Source organism: Chaetodon trifascialis, chromosome 7 (assembly GCF_039877785.1).
Source record: "Chaetodon trifascialis isolate fChaTrf1 chromosome 7, fChaTrf1.hap1, whole genome shotgun sequence".
Taxonomy (NCBI): Eukaryota; Metazoa; Chordata; class Actinopteri; order Chaetodontiformes; family Chaetodontidae; genus Chaetodon; species Chaetodon trifascialis.
In genome coordinates this window covers 26,996,685-27,017,657 of record NC_092062.1, presented here as the reverse complement: position 1 = coordinate 27,017,657, position 20,973 = coordinate 26,996,685, and the positions used below count along the sequence as shown (strand labels likewise).

General features: G+C 43.1%; 1 protein-coding gene across 1 annotated transcript in view; it reads left to right on the top strand.

The window, feature by feature from the left end:
* znf385d (zinc finger protein 385D) overlaps window positions 1-20,973 on the top strand; it is a 71,304-nt gene that overhangs the window by 1,806 nt on the left and 48,525 nt on the right. The window contains exon 2 of the mRNA XM_070966278.1: window positions 7,125-7,267. Within this exon, the coding sequence (XP_070822379.1) occupies window positions 7,125-7,267 (143 nt within the window). The remainder of the gene's footprint in view (window positions 1-7,124; window positions 7,268-20,973) is intronic.

Genomic DNA, 20,973 nt, shown 5'->3' with positions numbered 1-20,973 from the left:
CGTCCTCCTGCACACAACGCTGTACATCAAGAGCAGACAGTCAACCCAGCAGGCTAATAGGTCTCGAGTGTGTGCTGCAGTCGTACAAGCTATTAGTGCCGTTGAGCCGAAGGCCCCGAGGAAATCTGCCCGGTGCGTCTGGCTCTGCGGTCGGCGTTTAGCAGCGTAAACGTCTTTTTGGTTAACCTCAGATTACAGAGCGCACGGGAGGTGATTGTTGGATCTGATTCAGAGACAGCTGTGTTTATTAGTGAGCTGCACTCATGACAGCAGCAAGAGCTACAGTATGCTAATCTGGAGGGGATGGAGCCACATGCATGCTGCATGCAGAGATTTATGGAGATTCACCAGAATACGGAGCTTATCCTGGAAAGGTTAATTGGAAAATCAGTGAAAGTGTAGCTTTCAAAAAAAGGGAGAAAAATGTCTTGAATCTAGCCTTTGTAGTCACTTTGTTGGGTTTAATAGGGGTGAAATGATTTTATCCTCCTCGCTTGAAGGGAAGTACTGATCTCGGAGCATGTTAAGGGTCACAGAATACAATCAGCAAACTCGACGGAAACACAAAGGTGGTAATCACATCCGGAACGTCATCAGCATACCAATGACTTTCAGAGGAATTCAGATTGATCTAATAATTGGATTTATGTTTGCTGAGGGAAAGTGAAGGGCCTTTTTATTTTGAGGCTCTCCGCCTGCGTGGACTCTCAGGGCGAATGTTATCGGAGGAGCAGCCGGGCTCAGGACACTAAGAGCAGGCGGGAGGTGGAGGAGAGCTGCACCAGATGATTAATAATTAATGCCGGCCAGCGTCCTCCAGACATCATTTTTACTCTCGACGTAGTGCCGCAGGAGTAAAAACACTCGAGCCCAGACGAGTGAATCTCTCAGGAAGGGCAGTGCAGAGGACAGTCACAGTCTGAAGCTCGTCATGATACAGCAACAGCACACATCCCGTCCAATGAGCTGCTCTGAACGTCTCCAAACGCACCGTATGCGCTGCGTCGTTCACCTCAGAGCGGGCGGATAAACAAAGGCCAGCGGGTAAAAGCGCCCCATCAGTTCCAAACGTTTCCACAAGTCACATCTCATCTCAGTTGAACATCGTTACACTTCTGGGCAGAGCGGGCAAAAAAGCATCTCCAAAAGCCTCAGGTTCAGCGTGTCAGCGGGTTTGTGGTAATTTGATTAATTAAAATTATGCTTTGGAATATGCAGCCCGAAAGCCTTTTACCAACTGACATGATAAGGTCTCCTAAGCTGCATGAATTAGCTTCGTTTGGCCTGTGAAAGAAAACGAAAATCACACATGTTTAACACATTAGGCCTTGAAAATTCAATGCTAAAAACGGTTTGATCCAGAGACACAACATTAGCATTCATTCAGTCATGTTTCTGCTAATGTGACAAATGTCTGTCCTGCTCTAATTTGTCCGCTGTTGGCTGTTTAGCTGCTAAATGTTCTCTAGCTTGTTGCTGCCTTTGCCTGTCTGACATATGGTGCTGATCAGGTGGTGCAGAGTGACTTTTCAAGGCGTTTTCCCTGAAACCAGCTGCCTGTGAGAGCAGAGAGAGTGAACCAAAAACAAGCTGAAAGAGGCTAAGTTTACTAAGAAATGCAGAGTGGGGGGGAATTTTCTGTCACACAAGGCAACACCTTTCATTGGACAGGCAGTTTTTGTTAATGTAAAAGCATTGGCTGATTTTGAGGCTTCCTCCTGAAGACTTTAATGATCTCAATAATGACCTTATATGTTGCATGTTCTGAAATAATCATGCAGCAAATTCCAGCAGAGGAAGGCGAGAGGAGGTGAATGACCTCCTTGCAGGTAAATCAGGCCACGATCGCACGTCTTTTTATTTATATATAGGTGTATTTTATTTGAATATGTGGTGTAAGTTGGCTTCAGGTTTGAGCGCTGCAGACAGAAACTAGCCACTCTTTGCAGCTGTCTGTGTGGCCTGAAATACAAATCTGTGGCTATGATTTACATAGACAAACATTTCACAACCGCAAACACTTATAAATCTCGCATTTAGCCATCGCATACTTGCTGTCAGTGGCTGCAGGAGAAGCTCATAGTGAGAAGTCTTCACTCAGCCACAGGATTTCATTCGCTATGTAAACAGATGAGCGCGAGGAGGCTGCACGCAGAGGGCGACGCTGACGTGTAACCGGGCTTTTCATTGGGAAGGCTTTTCTATTCTCTTTGTTTGGCTCTGAGATGATTAAAATGAACGTAATCGAAAGAAGCCAATGAATGCTGCCAGCAGAAAAATAAATGTGAGCCTGAGACAAAACTGCAATTTCCTCTTTTTTCTCCACGGTTTCATGCTGCCTTACTCCCAGGCTGCTCTCACAATCCCCCGCCAGTGATTTTAATGACTGTCACCCGCTGACCTTTCAGCGAGGAGCGATGCAAAGTAGACGACAGCGTCAGCTGGAGAGACTCACCCACCTGGGCCCCGCGCTCTGCTGCTAGAGTCAGAACCTCCAAGTTGTCGACAGAACTCAAATATGAACATTTTTAGCCAAACTCCAGTCAAATATTGACACTTCTAAGGAATAGATAATTACGGATGCCATCTGTGCTTTCCTGCCAGAGTCTGCAGTAACAGGCTCTTTCTGTCTCGCTGTCCTGACATCAGCATGCTGCTCAAAGGTCTGGGTTAAAGTTCAGATTAGCAACCGCAGGCTCATTTCCCTGCTCTGCCTCATATTCTGCTGTTTTGCTGGCGGTGACAGACGATCAGGCTTAAGAGAGCGGGAACGCTAACCCCTGCTGCAGGCTGGAATGTGCTTTTGTGTCGAGGCATGTTTGCTGGACTTCGATCGCTGCGTTACCTTTCACAACAGGAGACGAGAAAAACAATTTGTCTCGTTTTAGCTCAAACAGTGTCGGGTTTAGAAACAGTGTGAGGTTTAGGAGGAGGTGTGAGCTGTGCAGTGAGGGGAAGTAAGTGCATTTACTCAAACAGGTTCTCCTTCGGCCAGACAAAAGAGTTTCTGACACTGCTGGTCTCAGGTCAGTCAGTCCAGAATTAAATATCTCCACAACTATTGGCTGGACTGTCATGACATGTGAAAGAATGTACTAAGTACACTTTGTCCTGTTTTTGTCACCTTCAAGTATATTTAAGTGTACTCAAGTAGTTCTTGAGTACCACTTGAGTAATACTTTAGTATACTTGAAGTGTAAATAGTATGCTAAACTTTAACTTTAACTAAACTTAACAAGTTAATGAAGTACACCAGTGAATTTAATCTGCATTCAAAACACACTTGCAGTACAATTGTATCATCATTGTACTGTATCGTAATGTGTTGGTGATGGTACTTAAATGTACTTCAAATAAAGTGAAGCTGAAGTACACTTTAATTATGCATGCTAATAGTGTATTACAAAGGACTTGGAAATAAGTATACATTTCACAAGTACACTATTAAAAGTATTTGCAATTTAGTACACTTTTTAAAAGTACACTTAAGTACAATTTATAATATACTTACAATGAAGAACACTTTTTATGAATACTTTGAAATACCACATTAGTATATTCATTATAACACATTAAAGTAGAACTTCATGACATCTACTTAGAGGTACATTTTTTAAAAGTATATGTCAAATATACTTAGATGAAGCACAAACAGTAAGAGTGTACTTGTACTGACTTTTCTGTACTTAAATTATAGTTCTAATACAGTAACGTATACTCCTGTTTGACCTGGATTTCACGCCCTCTAACTAAACAAAACTGACTTTCCCATCGCTCCCATCATTGTGTTTAGCTCGTATTAGCGGATGCTAACATACGGTAGCTCCTCTGTGGCACACAGTGTTCAGGTACAGTACGAACTCCTCGCCCTCACTGCTGCAGCATTAGGAGCTCCGCACACAGTCACTGAGGGAAATACACTCTGAGACGTGTTTACACGTGCAGCCTGTGCAGACAGCTTGATGAAAACTGAAAGGATCTGTTCCGTCAGATGAGAGACGGACGGCTGAAACCCGCAGATAAAAACCGTCTGTGCAGAAACATTATATACACTGTGCATGTTAGCGCTGTCATCGTGTGCAGGTTAGCCTGCTGACATTTTAGCGCAACAGAGGCTGTTTATTCAAAACATGTGATCACAATGTAAAATTTTATGCGTTACTATGGTTTAAACTATGCACAGTATGAAAATTGGTTAAAATGAGCTCCTCTTTGCCTGGATGCAACGTTAAAAAGCATCACAGATCATACAAATGGGTCCAAGTACTTAAAAGTAAAGTAAAAGTTGGAATGCAGGATTGGATGTAATGGAGTGTTTTCAAATGATTGTATTTGCCGAGTTCTTCTTCCAGCTGTGACTGTGTCAAAAGGAGAACTTTAAGACTTTGATTCCTCGTTCAGTGGTGGAACTAATCACCTCTGTGTGATGGAGGAAACTCGCAGGCTTCAGCCGTGGTGACATTTCAGATTCAATCTCCTACCACTCAGCGCACACGACCCTCTCAAATAAACCCACATGTGAGTGTGTCAGCCTTCACCTCGCTGCAGACTGATCCCACACATCAGGCCTGCTGCGTTTGAGTGCGATCTGTTGTGACCGTGCACGTCGGGGCTGCGAATGGTGGATTTGGCTGGGCGCGATGTGAGGCGTGCCTGCGGGCTGACGTCAGGCCGGCATGTCGAGAGATGGCACGGTTCGATGATCCCTACAGAAGGACATGCTTTGCTGAAGTTGGGACGAGGACGTGCCTCCACATGAGAGACGGCATGTGTTCTTTTTCCAACAGATGGCAGCGCTCCGGCGACTGGAGGGAGAAGACAGAAGACAGAGTGGAAGAAGAGGAGACAGTCTGTGGTTTTTCCCTCTTCTTGTCTTTATGATTTTGCTTTTTATTTACCCCTCACTGCTGCCTGGGGACTGAAACGTGGCAAACCTTTATTTGTCTCAAGACGGTGGTTTGATACTGTATCTGCCAGCTCTTTAGAGCCCTGCTGGCCCAGAGTTCCACCGTTGTTAAATGTGCAGCGATAAAAAAAGTCGTCCCTCTGTTTCTCATTACAGCTTTGTGAAATGGCTTCTTTAATTCCTAATGTTTTGGAAGGCTGTGACAGCTTTTTCTCTTTTTTTTCTTTCATCCAGCCGTGTTGAAATCAGCCCTGTGCTGTTTCCAATTGGTGGTTTGTAAAGCGCTGTGCTGGCGTGGCGCGCTCACATGACAATAAAAGTGAAGTATTTACTTTTGTTTTTCCTAGAGATGTGTGGGCCAGGCCTCTCTTGCCATTGAATCATCTCATAAGACACGCTGTGCCTGCTGCAGTCGTTCCACATCAGCTATTTGTCGGGACAATTTCAGAATGGGAACATCTGTTTCGGGGAGATAAACATCATCGCAGCTTCATGCAGTGGTCATCCACATGTACGGCTGCTCCTCGGTACATCATTTGGGTCTGATTGTGATTAAAAGAAGAGGCTCTAATTCACAAGCGAACAGCTAATTTACTGCAGACATGATCTCTGAGCCAGCTCACAGTGGTGGTGGTTGAAGTGCTGAAATACTTTTGCTAAGTAGTAACCTCAGAAAGTAAAAAAATAAATAAATATGCCCTCACAAGTGAAAGTCTTGCAAAATTTATGAGTATAAGTATAAGCAGATACACAAAATAAACATGCACTAGTGCGCACTTACAGAGTAAAATCACTCATTATGAAGAATGGACTGATATCAGTGTCTTAACATGCCTGGCAGGCCACATGTTGCACAACTGGAGATGCGGGAGTGTGCTTCTTTTTAACCAAACAGGAGTTATTTATCTATTTTACAAAAAAAAATTGGACGTTGTGTCAAACATAAATAAAACAGAATGTGCTAATTTGCTAATCCCTGCTGGCATAAACTCAACTGAGCACAACACAAAGACAATATATTTAAAGTGTGAGCTCATCAGCTTCATTGATTTTTGTAAACATCTGCTTATTCTGAGTCTGATGCAGCAACACATTTCAAAGACTGAGAAAAAAACAAAAACACCTGTTTGGAACATGCCACAGGTAAACAGGTTCACCGGGAACAGGTGATAGTGTCATGATTGGGTATGAAAGGGGCGTCCCGGAAAGGCTCCGTCGTGGACCGAGGTTCACCACTTTGTGAACACATGATTGGATGAAGGGTGTTATTACATGAGCTCAAGGACACTTCGTCAAACTGTTGTGCTTAAACACAGATGGATGCAATTTGATTTTATGCATGTTTCACGCAGCCGCCCAACTTTTTTTGGAATCGTAGTTGTAGTTCTTTGAGTGTTAAGTTCATTCCTGAGTTCGGGTTTCACATGTGTGACAATGTAATCTCAAGTCGAGGTCCAGTTACGTTGTTAGTTGGTCACAGATGAAACACATTCAGTGTGAAATCACCGATATCTCCAAAACTGTAGATAGAGAATTAAGTTCTGATAAAATATAAAGAGATGACATGAAAGAATGGCAGTCATTGTAATGAAATGATGGAAAAATCGAAACATTATTTGTTTGAGTTTGAAAGTTCAGTATATGTTACAAACTCAAGCTTTGCTTTCCTTTTGCAGCCTTTTCTAGCTGCCTGTCAGCAGACCTTGAGTTGAGACTGTTCTGTCACAAACATTACACTTTGGCTGCAAATGCCTGGAAATCCCCAAAATCTGAGCTAGAAAACGCAGTTACGAGGAGTTAACAATGAAATAATAACAGACGAAAATAAAAGCTGACAAAAGATTTTACTTTGAAATGGTGGAAAATCTCCCGAAAGGTACAAGATTCCAGGTTTTTCCAGGGTTGAAGCATTAAAAGCATCCAGATTGGAGATTTTGGGGATTTCCATGCAATCAGATGAGTTACAACACCCTCCAAAAAATTAGAGAAGTTGTTTTTATTCCTGGCAGTGGTTGAAATCAAATCAGCTGGAACTGTGAGCGCTGGAGCTAACGGAGTAAGAACGATAAGACGTGACACGGAGCACAGAGGCGTTGTGATCCGCTCCACACAGACTAAACAAACGGCAGCTTCTCCTGGATGTAAAGATTTTGGCTCGGGCTCGTGTCTCCGCTGCCGTCTGCGCTTCAACATGTTGCCTTTGCTCTCCCTCCCGCAGGTAACACATGTCAGAATGGCCTCATGCCCGCCCTGGTGCGTCCCACCCTGCCTGCCGTCCAGACCTCGCTGGGCATAAAGCAGTTTCTCCCGTTTCCATTGGATACAGCCTCGGCCGTCCGCCTCTTCCCAGGATTCAACACGGTAAGTCTCTCGCTGCTTTCAGACGACCCTCGCTAAGGTCATTCTGATGGATGCTTCCAAGGTTCTTATAATCCCAAAATGTTCACATTTGGAGACGTCTTTTATTCAAAGCTGTTGAAATAACTCCAAACAACAAACAGTAAGCAGCTATTCGCCTTGAGGTCCGACCTTCCTCAACCTCATTTGGTCTTTTTTCTAAAATGCTCCCTCATTGTTACCCGTGAAACATCTAATTAAAGTGATGCTTTTAAAGCTTTAAAGCAAAGGAGGAATAAATTCAATGATGCCGACAGTCCACTTAAGAGCAGTGCATCTTTCTGTGGGAGAAATGTATGTTTTATTATGCAAACCTTCATTCAGCGGCTACCAGATGGAAGCTGGGCAAACTCATTTCTGACCATTTGGGTGTATTTCTGTTACTGAAGCCATAGAAATTCTGCAGCGAGGCATTCAGGGTAAACATGTGGTTATTGTGAGAGTGCACTTATTCTCCAGATAGTTTGCATATTCATCTCTGTCTTACTGATTTAATGACAGCTCTGACTTTAGGAAGTGAGAGCAGGTCTTTTCTCCTTGTTCACTTTCACATCTATTTTTATTTTTCAAGCACACAAACATAGTTAATCATAGGAAATATCGACATCCTAAGTATCTCACTTTAACAGCCTCTGAGTGCATCTTTTGTGAGAAGTTTGCAAGAGATGTTTGCACTAATGGCAGTTTGGAATATTATAGTGTTAACGTATGTCACCTCTTCCCGGGTGCAATATGGTGCGCACCATCTGGAGGAAGCAAGAGTTCAACTGCAGACATGTTGCCACGCAGTGCAAATAATAACGCTTTAACGCTTTATTTTACCGGTCTGTCATTTCTGAAATGATTTACTCATAATTTTCAGGACGTTTCCTGGAGAGGACGATTGAATTTGGTGCAAATTATTGAGAAAATAGAGGATTGCTGTTTCAGTTTAATCAACTATGTCCAATTGAGAGCTGATGTAACCTAAAAATTCAGCACACAGCAAGTCAGCTTCTGGACAGGAAACAAACAATTCAAGGTTTATGGAGAATGCATTTACTTATGTTTAAATCAATTTCAGCCAATTTTCCCCCAGTCAGTGCCAAGAAACTTCCTTCAACATTATTAGTAGATCACAGTCAGTTAACAGTAGTTTTTACATTGAAATCGCCCCAGCTTCACGTTCCTCCTCAGGTCTATTGTTAAAGAAGAAAAGCCAATCTTCCCTCTGTTCATTTATGTTTGTGTGTTTTCTGAAGCCTGTCACAGCTTTCCATCATTGCTGTTGTTTGTCAGTGCCGGACACGCTCGGAATAACTACGAAATGAAGCCAACGTCAATGAGAGCTACCACACAGCGACAGCACGCGCACAATAGTTGGCCACACTGAGTTCCATTTGAAGCCGTTTCACTGCTGTGAATGAAAAATGGGGCAAACTGATGTATGTGAGGAGGCAGTTCGCTTCTGCAGTAACACCAGAAATTTGTTTAAGCGCATTAGAAAAAAAGGCAGATGAGAGCGAGCATGAAGCTGCAGCAGAGCAGAAGGCAGGAGGGGGAAAAGCTGCAGGATCTGGATCAGTAATATTTACCTTAAAAACAGTTTTTAACATGCAGGTGGTCAACGATGAAGAGAGAGCAGTTAAAATAATGCTTCATGTCTGGCAAATCGTTTGCTGCTAATGAAAATGTGTTCAGAGGTAGAGTTTTAATTATGCGTTCGCATCACAAATGGTGATACGTGGCTATAAAAATCCACTCACGTGACAACAGGAGGTGACACGGGGGGCGCCATGCAAGCTGCAGCCTTGTTGTGAACCCATTTCGTCCTGCAGCTTTTGGAAGAAACCAATGCCACAGGAGAGGGGGTGACTCTCTGAGGTCTGAACGATGACATGATTGAAAGCAAATACGCTTGACTTATAACATTAAATCATCGTAGCTGCATATTATAGAAAAAACAGTCATGAAATCTAAAAATCTGGTGGGCCACGTGCCCCCCGCCCCGCTTGAATGAGCACGTCAGAGGTTACATTTCAGTGGCTTCTGGTGTCAACACTGTCTACTAGGAATTATATTTATATGCAAGTAAATATAGGTCCAGTGTGCAGGATTTAAGACATCTATTGGCAGAAATGGAATAAAACACTGTTAGTTATCTTTTCATTAGTGTGTCATCACCTGAAAGTTCACCATATTCCACCGCCATGTTTCTACAGAAGCCCAGAGTGGACAAACCAAACACTGACTCCATACAGAATACAGAAAAAGTCACAGGTCTACTTTGTTAACATACACCAAAAATCTTTTCTTAGTGCTTCTGCCGCCTGAAACTAACCTCACGTGGACCTCCTGGTCTCTGGTTCAAAGTCCATCAGACCACCCCCCCCCACCCCCCCACCCCCACCACCACCTCCGTGCTTGTGGTTCAGATTCACAGTGCAGCATTTTCTCAGGCTCGGAAACAAATTACCTGTGAACGTAATGAGGGCGGCAATTAAGTTTCCCATCACAATGTAATTGGGAAGACAAATTAGTTTTGTATGCAGTAAATTCAGACGTGAACGTCCTCGCTGGTCTGTCTCCTGGTCTCTGGCTTTGTGTGCGGTGGGTTGGCATGTTTAACTGTTATAGGAATACTATTAATCTATTGTTATTTTGATGTGGAAACTTCATTATTCCTTCAGAGCTGATTGTTTTTCCTCAGCTGACCATTTCTCCAGCGTGGATAAGTCGAGTAAACAGCCTCCTGAAATGCAGCATGTAGCATGTGGCTACAAAGACCTTATTGGATTTGCGATCGGCGAGGCGCTGCCTTTTAAATGGAGCACTCACTGGATGTGCACTTACTGTACAGGACTCGTGCACGGTCGTATGGATCTATTGATTTTCTTTTTGAAAGTAGAAAGTAATTATGAGGAAATATGTGGCCTTGCTCAGCTCAAAATCATCAAGGTCATCAAAAAAATACGATGACTGCTGGAGAAAAGAAAAACCTGACAGATAAAAGCCTGAAAGGTTTTTACTTCAGCGTCTGCTTTTCAGTGACGGGGATGGCTTAAAGTTTAAACTGTGGTGGTGAGAGGGGTTGAAATATGGACACAGAGTGAGAGAAAAGACACAAATTAGGGAAAAAAAAGTCCAAAGAAAAGTCCGGATAACCCGTGAGAAGACGGGGAGAGTTTCATGAGAAAGTTCAGGAATACTGCGCCTCTTTTCTCGCCCTGTCTAATCTGTATTTAACAGACTTGTCTCCAGATAATGAGTAATACACTGGGAAGCCTCCAAGTGGTGGAAAGCTGATACTAGATTAACACAAAGTAATCACCTCTCGCTCTCTGTCGCTCAGACACACACCGACACGCCATCCTCGCTCTTTCAACCCTTCCTTTTCTCTCTCGGCCTCTTTCTTTTTCCCTTTTTGTCGCTCGGTCTCTCCTCCGAGCTCCCAGCCACCAGCAGAATGTGCTGTGAAATCAGGAGTTGACACCAGAAGCTTTCTAACCGAGTTCAAGCACAAGTTACTGTCTGTTGTTCTGCCTACACAAGCCCCCTTCTTCAGCACTTTCAGCCAGTGTAAGTTTGGTTTCAAGGGTGCAACAAAGGAGCCGGTTCGCCAGCTCGTAGGTCTGATCGGGTGTCTTTGTGTCACAGCCGCTGTCACGCTGGGTGGGAAAAGATGTTTTACAAATCATATTAAGAGTGCTGCAAGAGCTGGAATCAGCGGCACAGAGGAGAAGACCTCAATTCAAATTGTTGATCGAGTAAAACAAAACAAAAACTGGCAAAAAATTGCACTGAAGCATCTGAGGTGAAAGTACTCAGTGAGGAAATGAAAGAAAGAAAGAAAGAAAGAAAGAAAGAAAGAAAGAAAGAAAGAAAGAAAGAAAGAAAGAAAGAAAGAAATCAAAGAGGAGAATCTGTGCATTAGGAATTTAATTTAAGCATAAAAGTCAGTACGAGTACACTTACTTTTTTTAATTGAAAGCATATTTGACATATACTGTAAAACGTGTCCCTCTAGATAGAAGTCACTACAAAGAGTTTGCTAATTCTACAATATTTAAAGTGGTATTTCAAAGTACTAACAAAAAGTGTACTTTATTGTAAGTGTACTATAAATTGTGCTTGAGTGTACTTTTAAAAAGTATGTTTATTTCTAAGTCCTTCGTAATACACTGTTAGTGTACTTAACTACTACTTTGATTTCACTTCATTCGAAGTATATTTAAGTATATTTCCAACACATTGGTGATATAATACAATTGTACTGCATGTGTGTTTTGAATACTCATGAATCAGTTTAGCGTACTATTTACACTTCAGGTACACTCAAGTATTACTCGTGTGGTACTCAAGCACTACCTGCGTACACTTGCGTGTGTACATTCTTCAGAAAGTATTATTTAAGTGGAATAATTCTTCACTTGGGGTGAAAAGGATGAAATGAAGGACAGGCTGAAGAATGTAGGAAAGGAAAGGACAAAAAGAAACTGAAAAATAAAGATGTCAGTGATATTTCGAGGGTTTATGTCATTTTAAATGTGATGTATGGAGTAAAAAGCAGGATGAAGCTGCGCAAATGGAAACACTTAAATATATTCATAAGCAAAGTACATCAACAACTTTCTTATCTTTAGCTAAGAAGTAACTTTCCACCTCCAGCATATCAACATATGGCCGATATGGCGTCAGTCAAGCATTTGATTAGAAGATGCAGATCTCTGATTATAATTGTGCACAGAAACCAAACAGCTGTCCGATTCAGAGCTGCAGATTTTATGATTTACAAATCAAGCTGAAGCTCGTTTCCATCTGAACTCCCACTGAAAGCACAAACTTTATGTCTGCTGAGATGAGGTCAGATTTGCTTAGGCGCCTCCGGGGCTCAATAAACGTTTACGCTCCCTTTTTCAGAAAAATGCCAAATGATCCTATAGACGATGATGACAGCTCTTCCATTAACGCGCCGCAGCGGCGAACACACACTTCATCCAGGGAACATTCACATTATTGGAGGTATTTTTCATACGCGGCGCAAAAGAAAATAGAAAAGAGTGAAAGCGTGTCCACACCTGCATGAAATGGGACTAATTCCAAAGTCTCTTGTTGAGCCTTTGCACAATCTTGTTCTGTGCTGAGTGACTGACACAATCAGGAAGTCCTGAGCCGGAGGGAAGGAAAAGACGGTTGTTATCCGGCTACATTTCTCTCTCCCTCTCTCGCTTTGTTTCCTTTTTCCCCGGTGGGCCCCTTTACACGAGGACATCCAACAGAAAAATGTGGCTAGAAGACACGAGAAGAAAAGGCTTCATGCATGTCGCTACATGTGCTCGGACACACGGGGGGTAAGAGGGTCTTCCAGGGGGCTCCAGCCTGCGAGGAGCCTTCAGACAAACAAGCTGATGTAGCTCAGCGCTCAGGGCAGGGTGGAGAAGAGGATGGGGGGAACATGTTGTCTTGTGGTAATGTTTTCAATGCCAGGTGCGGAGCGCTTTATGAGGTTCTTCTGTTTCTGCACTCTGAACAACGCCCGGCCCGCTGATTGATTCGAGTCTGGCTTTATTGACGTGTTATTCCAGACGCTCGTGTTTCTGCACAGGTGTTGTTTTATTGGCTTCATGGTTTTTGAGTAATGTGTTTTCTGCTTTTTTTTAATTTAATACTGCTATCTATCTATCTATCTATCTATCTATCTATCTATCTATCTATCTATCTATCTATCTATCTATCTATCTATCTATCTATCTATCTATCTATCGAGTGGATAGTGCATTGCAAGATTTCCTTTTTAGGTGGAAAACAATTGAAATTGACTTGCCAGGTCATTAATGAACAGCATTTCCTCGTTATGTTAATAAATATAATTTGGTTGCCATCACATTGCCTTTTTCGCGGTGCTATTTCTACTGATGTTATTACCCCGATACCTCAGGCAACGGTGCACATCAATAAACAGAATTGACTCTGTGGTAAAAGTGGATTTATAGTTTTTGCAGTCACACGATGAAGCATCTTGGTTTTCCTTTTTTTTTTGCTGTATTTAATTAGCTGGATTAGCCAAAACTTGACAGCGCTCTTAAATTATTAATCGGTGTGCAGAAGTTAAATCATATTAAGAGTCTGACATATGTTTACTATCAAAGATATCAACACAAAAAATCCAAACTAAACACACTGAACCCAAGCAGCTCCACATTTTTAAATTCACATTCAGTTTGCACCAGCTAATTTGTTTTGTTTTTTCCCTCCATGACACCTTCCAGGCTTTGGAACAAACATTACTTTAATCTATTCAGTTGAATTTCTGGATGATTTGCAGTATTATGACCAATAAATCAAAACTGCGTCATAAAATTCCACTACGGAGAATTTAAAGTCTGTTTCCAGCCTTGTCAGACCCCTCGGAGTCAGGGGTCGAGGAGATTAAAATTCTTCTCCTGCCACTCACACATCTGGAGGAAATTAATGAAAATCTATCTTGTGCAACCCGACTTTGGTCCAAAATAACATTCTCATCATCAAGGAAGAGATTCAGCATTTGGTTTGTTTCACTCCGGGGACAGAATTTGGATTCAGAGCTGCTGGAAGGAAAACAATGACGAATGTGTCACGATTGGTTGTGTCCTCTTGTTGCTGTTGGGTGAAAGAGTCCAAGATTTCTCAAGCATTTCAGGAGCAAATGAATCCTTTAAGTCATGTGAAATCATACAATCAGGATGCTCTGCATTCGTTAACCTGAGCGTGTCGGGATGCGTTGCCTTCGCTGAGGAGCTGCGGCGAAGCGCCCGGTTCACGGTGCAAGAAACAAGAAGAGAGCTCTGGAGAACTTTTGGGATTGCTCTGCAACTTTCAATTGATTCAATCGTGGGGGAGTTATTGAAATTGCCACCTTGAAAGAAATGGAGCAAACCGGAGTGGAAAAGGGGAGAAAAGGAGGGAGAGCTCGACAGGAACGAGTCAGTTTTGGAGTGTAATGAAAGAGAAAAGTGAAAGGAGGGAAACGTAGTTTTCAGTTTAACAGAGTGCGAGGCTGTGCGGAGGAAGTGTGTATGTGTGTGTGTGGGTTGTCTTTCTTTGGCCCTAAAAATAAGATCTGTCTTGCCTGGAGCCTACATTTGTCTTTGAGAAACAATACAAACTCCATTTCCCCCTGCAGAGTAATCAGGAATGTGATTTATCGATTCTGTGCGCAGATCTGCACGCTGGGAAATTGCTTTGTAGTCCCGCAGCAGCGCTGACACGCCGGCCTCAGTCTGCACTCGCGACAGCATCGCAGTGTGTGTGCTCGCCCTCGCTAAGTCAATGTTAGCATCAGTGGCTGTAATGGAAATGTGCTTTTCGACAGAGCACATAATGCAGTCGGTGGAGTTCTTTTGTGCGTTCAAGGTTCTGGACGTACAAAAACCATTTAGTTTTTGCACATTGTTATGTGAGTGACAGTCGGAGCTAGCCTGACCTGTGAATCACTGGCTTACATCTCTGATTTGTTTCTGATTCATGTCGGCCTGGCGTTGTTGTTGCTCAGTGATGGCTTTCTCCGCCGCTTGTCGGTGAGATTAACCCTCCTGTAGTCTGAAGGGTTAAAACGATCAGTCGGTGGCAGAAAACACACAATAAAAAGCTTTCAGCGTGACATTTGAGGATTTTTCCTGAACTGGTGTTACAGTTTAAAAAGTGAATCGCTGCCTTTTTTCTTACTCAGATGAAGCTGTAAACCATTATCCGACAAAGACGGTCTCTGGGTGTTTTTTTGACTCGAACCATTTACAGGTTAATTGAAGTATAAACAAAAGATTTCAAGCCACTATGAAACAAAGCAGACACACACCTTGTGCGTGTCGAGCATGAACTGTGTTTTGTCTCCAGTTGGTAATGACAAAGCGATCTGGATTTGCTAAACCTCTAATTTGAAGCACAGGCCATGTTTTCTCCATAGAAACAGAATCTGAGGCTCGTCAGTGTTGTATGTAAAGAAGGCACAAAACCTGATCATCCATCCATCCATCCATTATCTATACCGCCTATCCCTTTCGGGGGTTGCGGGGGGCTGGAGCCTATCCCAGCTACAGTGGGCGAGAGGCGGGGTACACCCTGAACCGGTCGCCAGCCGATTGCAGGGCCACATTCAAGGACAAACAAACATTCACACTCACACTCACACCTACGGACAATTTAGAGTCATCAATTAACCTAATGAGTATGTTTTTGGTCTGTGGGAGGAAGCCGGAGTGCCCGGAGAGAACCCACGCATGCACGGGAAGAACATGCAAACTTCACACAGAAAGGCCCCGCCTGACCCGGGGATCAAACCAGCAACCTTCTTGCTGTGAGGCACGCGCACTACCTGCTGCGCCACTGTGCAGCCCCAAAACCTGATCAATATAATCATATTAACAATAGAGCAAAAGACTGAAAGGTGTCGCTTGTGGTGATGAACTGACAGAGAGCTATGCGAAGCATTTTAGCATCTTTCAGCTCGTTGTTTTGGTTTTACAGTTTTGGTTCACTCTTGTCAACAAAAAGTCCGTTTTCAAGGGAAAGAAAAGCTCTGATAAACAAACTTTACGCTAACTACCAAACACCAGACATCACACGGGCAACGTTAGCGACCAGCTGGTGAACACTGGAGCATTTAGCAGCTAAACAACCAGATAGTTCGACTGCTAATGCTAATGTTGCTATGAGTCTGCTGGATGTGTAAATAAGCTGTTTGCTGACACGTTAGCCATAACAACTTTATAGGGTATTGACATGTTAGTGTTTTGTTTACAGCTTGTCATGACCAAAAAATGTGCTTAAAGGTTGAATGAATTAAAAGTGGTGGCAATAACATCATTCCAGAGATGTTTATATATTCCTGACAATAAAGTCTGATCTAATCTAATCTCTAAACCCACATATTGTTCGATCGTTTGGGAGGTGCCTTTTCTGTTTTGGAAAACCGAGGATATCACTTAAAGAACATCTTCAGAAAGAGGATTTGTGGTGGTGATAAATTCTTCCAGGACCAGCAGCTCCTCCCACTCCTCAGCCTCATCCTCTCTGTTTTGTTTTTTATTGTTGACTTTCAAATGACAAATGATTGCTCAAAGCGTGCTCTGTTTGTGATATAATGAAAAGAACAAAGGGTGAGTCAGGGCTGCTTTGCAGACTCTCATTTGATTTACACATGTCCTATAAACATCTAATGGACTCTATAAATTGTATTCCCGGGGGAAGCATGCAAGCCCACAAAAGGCGAGGAATGATCAAAGCCGGAGAGCGAGCGGGACCACCACGGTGCCAGCCGCCTTCCTTCCAGCGAGTCACACCTGCTGGAGTGGAGTGGAGTGCATATCTGTCTAATGTGTGGTGCAGCGGCCCTTATCATTTAGCTCGTGCTCTGGGGCTTTTTAACCCCCTGAACTGAGTGGAAGTTTTATGTTGGCGGAGCTCGTCTTGATGTGTTCTCCCACGATAATATTTCACTCTGTCTGGATGTCTGCCAGCTCACTGCTCTCTCGGTGGAATGCATAGATAATAGCGAGGAGCTCAAGATGATTTTTTATGGAGGTGCTTAGTGCCAGCTTCCCAGGCGAATGCGAGCTAATGCTGCTGTCCAGCGTCCCCTCCGCGCCTACCATAGTCAGGTTAACGCTCAAAGCTTCTCTGGGTGTTAAAGTCCTGTGAAGTGTCACTGACGAACACGGGGATCTGAGTCGAAGGACGTGTTTTTGTTTCCCTCCTGTGCTTCAGTGCACGCTCTCTGCACATCAGAGGCTTGGATGGAGGAGAGAAATGAAAGACAGAACCATCTGTTTTTGCTTATTTGCGTTGCCATGTGCTTGGGGTTCTTTGAGGCGATAACAAAAATATGTCAGCATTAACTGCCCATCTGGTCATCTGAAAACATGGCATACTATTCAATTTGATAATTTAAGAAGGTATGTAGCAGTAAAACAGCGTGAGTGTGCTTCAGATTTACATTGTTTTGCTTCAGAAAGGGACTTTTGTAAACAATAGTAGAAGCACTGGACCTGGAAGACATGTACAAAGTGTGAGACTCATCAAGACTGTCACCGCATTGTCCCACAAGTTCATTTAAATCTGACCTGCTGGCAAACAAGCTCTGGAAAAAGCCTGCATACCTCCTACCAGGATGCTAACAAAGCTTGGTCCCATTGTTGTACATCAGGGTGGACCCCCCCTTCCAGCTGTGAGGATGCAAATTAAAATAGAAGTTAGATTATATGACTTCACATTATGCACTCCAGTCTAGTCTGCATCAGGTTACACTAAACACAAACAGGCTTGATTTTAATGTGAGGTTTGGTAGTTTTAGCTACTCAGGCCTCGCAAGTCATAAAAAGTCAACATTGCTTTCCTTAAAAGCATCACAAGCCACTTAATGGGAGCTTTGTCATGGCTGACAATGGATAGTACGGCTGGGTTACATTTGGAAGTTCATTCGATGACGCTACGCAGCCAGATTCAATTTAGTTAGTTTATAAGAGGAGCACTGGCTTCAGAGTATTATCTTCCTTCGCTCTCACGTTAACAGCCTGTCTCACCGGAGGCCTGCATCTGATGTTACTTAGCCAGAAAAGTTGTGGTTTGTCTTTTCCCATTGAGGTTTAACTCAACCGGAGACTGTCTCTGCCTCTAAGAGTGTTTATGTCAGTGAAGCTATAACAATCGGCACAATGCAAACATAAGATAACTGGTAAACCAAGTACCATTACCTTTAAAAACAGCTGTTTCCCAGACCCGAACCTCCGTCCCTCAGTAATCTCCTCCGCTGGGTGTGCGTGCATTAGGGTTGGCCTCGTGCTTACCATGTTTCACCGTCAAAGCAGAAACAGCTGGAGCACGAGTGCAAGCAGTTTGCACCTGCAACACCATTGTTCCCATATTGAAAAGCACACCAGTCCCAGAAGGAGAACTCAACAGCATCTTTTTGTAGACAAGGTTGACCTGTGGATTTATGAGAGCGACAGACTCCCGGGACTAAATCATCACTTTGACGAGGCCTGGCACAGCTGCATGCCAGTGGTACGAGGTCTTCGGACACACCCTGTTTGTTACGGCGGTACTTCCCCTCATTTCTCATATGCGTTTCTCTCGAGATCAGTGTTTTTCTCTTCACGAGCGGACATTAATGTGTCCCCTGTGTGCAAAGAGAACTCAAGCAAGGGTCAACCATAAATCATTAATGGCGCAAAGCCCCTATAAGAAGGGGGCAGTCGCCTTGGAGCTGAAGAAACTGGGCTGAGAGTCAAATCTGAGTGTTGTTGTGTTGCAGTTGAAGAGAACACAAAACCACAAGAGAGGCCCCCCAAATGCAGCTCATGAGTGCAAGTCCTCAATACTCAGCAGTACAAGGCGTCACTGTGGTAGATAATGTGCATAAATATGTAGAATTGAATAAATGAGGAGCAGGGGGTGTTGATAAAGAGCGTGCTTGCTCAGCAAACTTTCCATGCATTGAGGGAAGCTGAAGAATACCAACATCAGTGAAAGCAGGATTAGAAACTTGATGCCCCGCGGGGCCTGAGTGGAAAGTTGCAGGGAGTGCGACGCGTAAGTTGCATTGTTAAGATTCAGTGTTTCAGGTGGCTCATGCATTTTTCTATCTGAGGGCATTGATTTTGGAAATCCAATAGATGGCCACACTCCTCGGGCTCCTCTCTCATTACCAGGGTATCAGCCTTGCTTGATATTCATGGTGGAATATTATGAGAAGATAAATCGTTTAATCTTAGTTTTTATTGAACCGTGTCATGAGTGAGACACTCCCCTCCACCCTGAGGGTGTAGCTGAAGCAGTTTGATAGAATGATGGATTAGAAATTAGCCTGTGAGGGAATTTAGCAAAAACACGATCGAACTCCATCCGCTTGAGTTTCTCTACACGGACGGTCATTTACATGCAAAAAGACTCTCAATGTCCTGACATTGCACTTCTCCAGAGCTTATTACGGTCTATGCTAAAAGCAGATTTTTTTAAGCACATGTACCTTATCGAAAGCAAAGCATTCCTCGTCCAAAATGAACGTATTTTAGCTCCATGAGGGTGTCTTTTCAGTGCTCTTTGTTTTTCGATGGCAGCTTTAGCATTACTTTGTCACTGCATCTACGCGAAATGGCCTGTCAATCAAAACATGTGGACGGGACTTCTCCTTGGAGTTTGGCTTTCTGTAGGTGGCGCTCTTTTCTTTTCTGTACAGCTACAGTCTCAGCGATGCTCAGTGTGAACACCTTCTCAGTTTTACTGTTGTCTGTCTGCAGTGTCAACACTACTGAATGTACACATTTACAGACGACACAGGTGTGTTCGTTTTCAATAGGCAGAAAGCCACAGTTCTTTGAAATAGGAGAAATGTATTTAACAGCTCATCTTCAATGAGGCCGTGAAGCATTTTGATGCATTTTGGATTTGGAGGTCTTGGAGGTCAGCACAGCGCTGTATGTATGTATGTCTTCAGTTCACTGATGTATAAAATATGACTGGTCTTCATGAAGGTCACTGCTTGATCAAAACTTTGTAAGAAAAAAAAAAAAGTAGAAATAAGACAAGAAGTCAAAAGCACCAAAGGCATCAGGATTCGTCTGACCTGTCAATGTCAATAGCTGCTGAGATGGGGGTCAGGGTTAGGAAGTCTGGATCAAAGCGACAGGCCGACTCCAGAGCACTGATACAAAGTGTGTGGGAGCATGACATTTTCTATCTGAAAAATGTATAAACTGTAATATATTTTAAACATATTACTGAGCAATGCAACAGTAAAACACAACACAAAGTTAAACATTGCCAAAGATTCGCACCTCGACGATCAGTCGCTACCCAAAAACCTCATGAAAAAACTGAACACCAGGTTTTAGTATTTTCATGTGTTAGACAAAAAACAAGAACAAAGAAAAGAAAAAAATCAGTTGTTGGTTAAAAAAACAGTTTGATCCTCACAGGGAAATTGCTTTGTTGCAGTACAAGTGGCTTCACACACAGTTAGAAAGAGGGAACAATACTTAAAAAGGTAAAAAAAACAACAAACTACTTTAAAGATAACAAAGACATAAGAATCATATGTACCAAGGCTAATGTTAATGTGCAAATGGTAAATGAAAATAACAATAATTTAAGAGTAAAAATCATCATCTGAGACGATTTAGCCTCTGAGGCCACGGCCAGTGTTTTACGGCTTCCATTGTGTGCAGCAGATATCTGGACACCAGATATCTGGACCAAGACCTCCTCCTCCGTTCGTCAGTCTGCAGTCTGATCAGCAACTTGACTTTCAGTGAACAACTCGACATTTTAGCTAATCTCTATAAACAGATGTCTGCATATGAAAGCAGATATTTTTTTAAAAAGCCAATAAAAAGCTAAATCACCATCAGACGACGGGTTCAGAGACTGTGTCTCTGCCAATGCCTTCCTCCTCTTTTTAAACAACGGCCACTCAAACGTGACTGATCAATCAGTTATGATACTACTGCTCAGACTACAAATGGAGACCAGAAAGCTTCTCGTACCAAAATCTTGTCCCTTGCCCCCAGATTCTGCATTATATACAGATATGTTAAAGTTTTGATTCACTGGATGGGCAAGATGGATAGATTAGGTCACTTTACATCACCTGTCCACAGAGAAAAGCCCACCAGACTTTAAATAGTCTTCATGGAAGCATAGCACCATAACAGCTGACA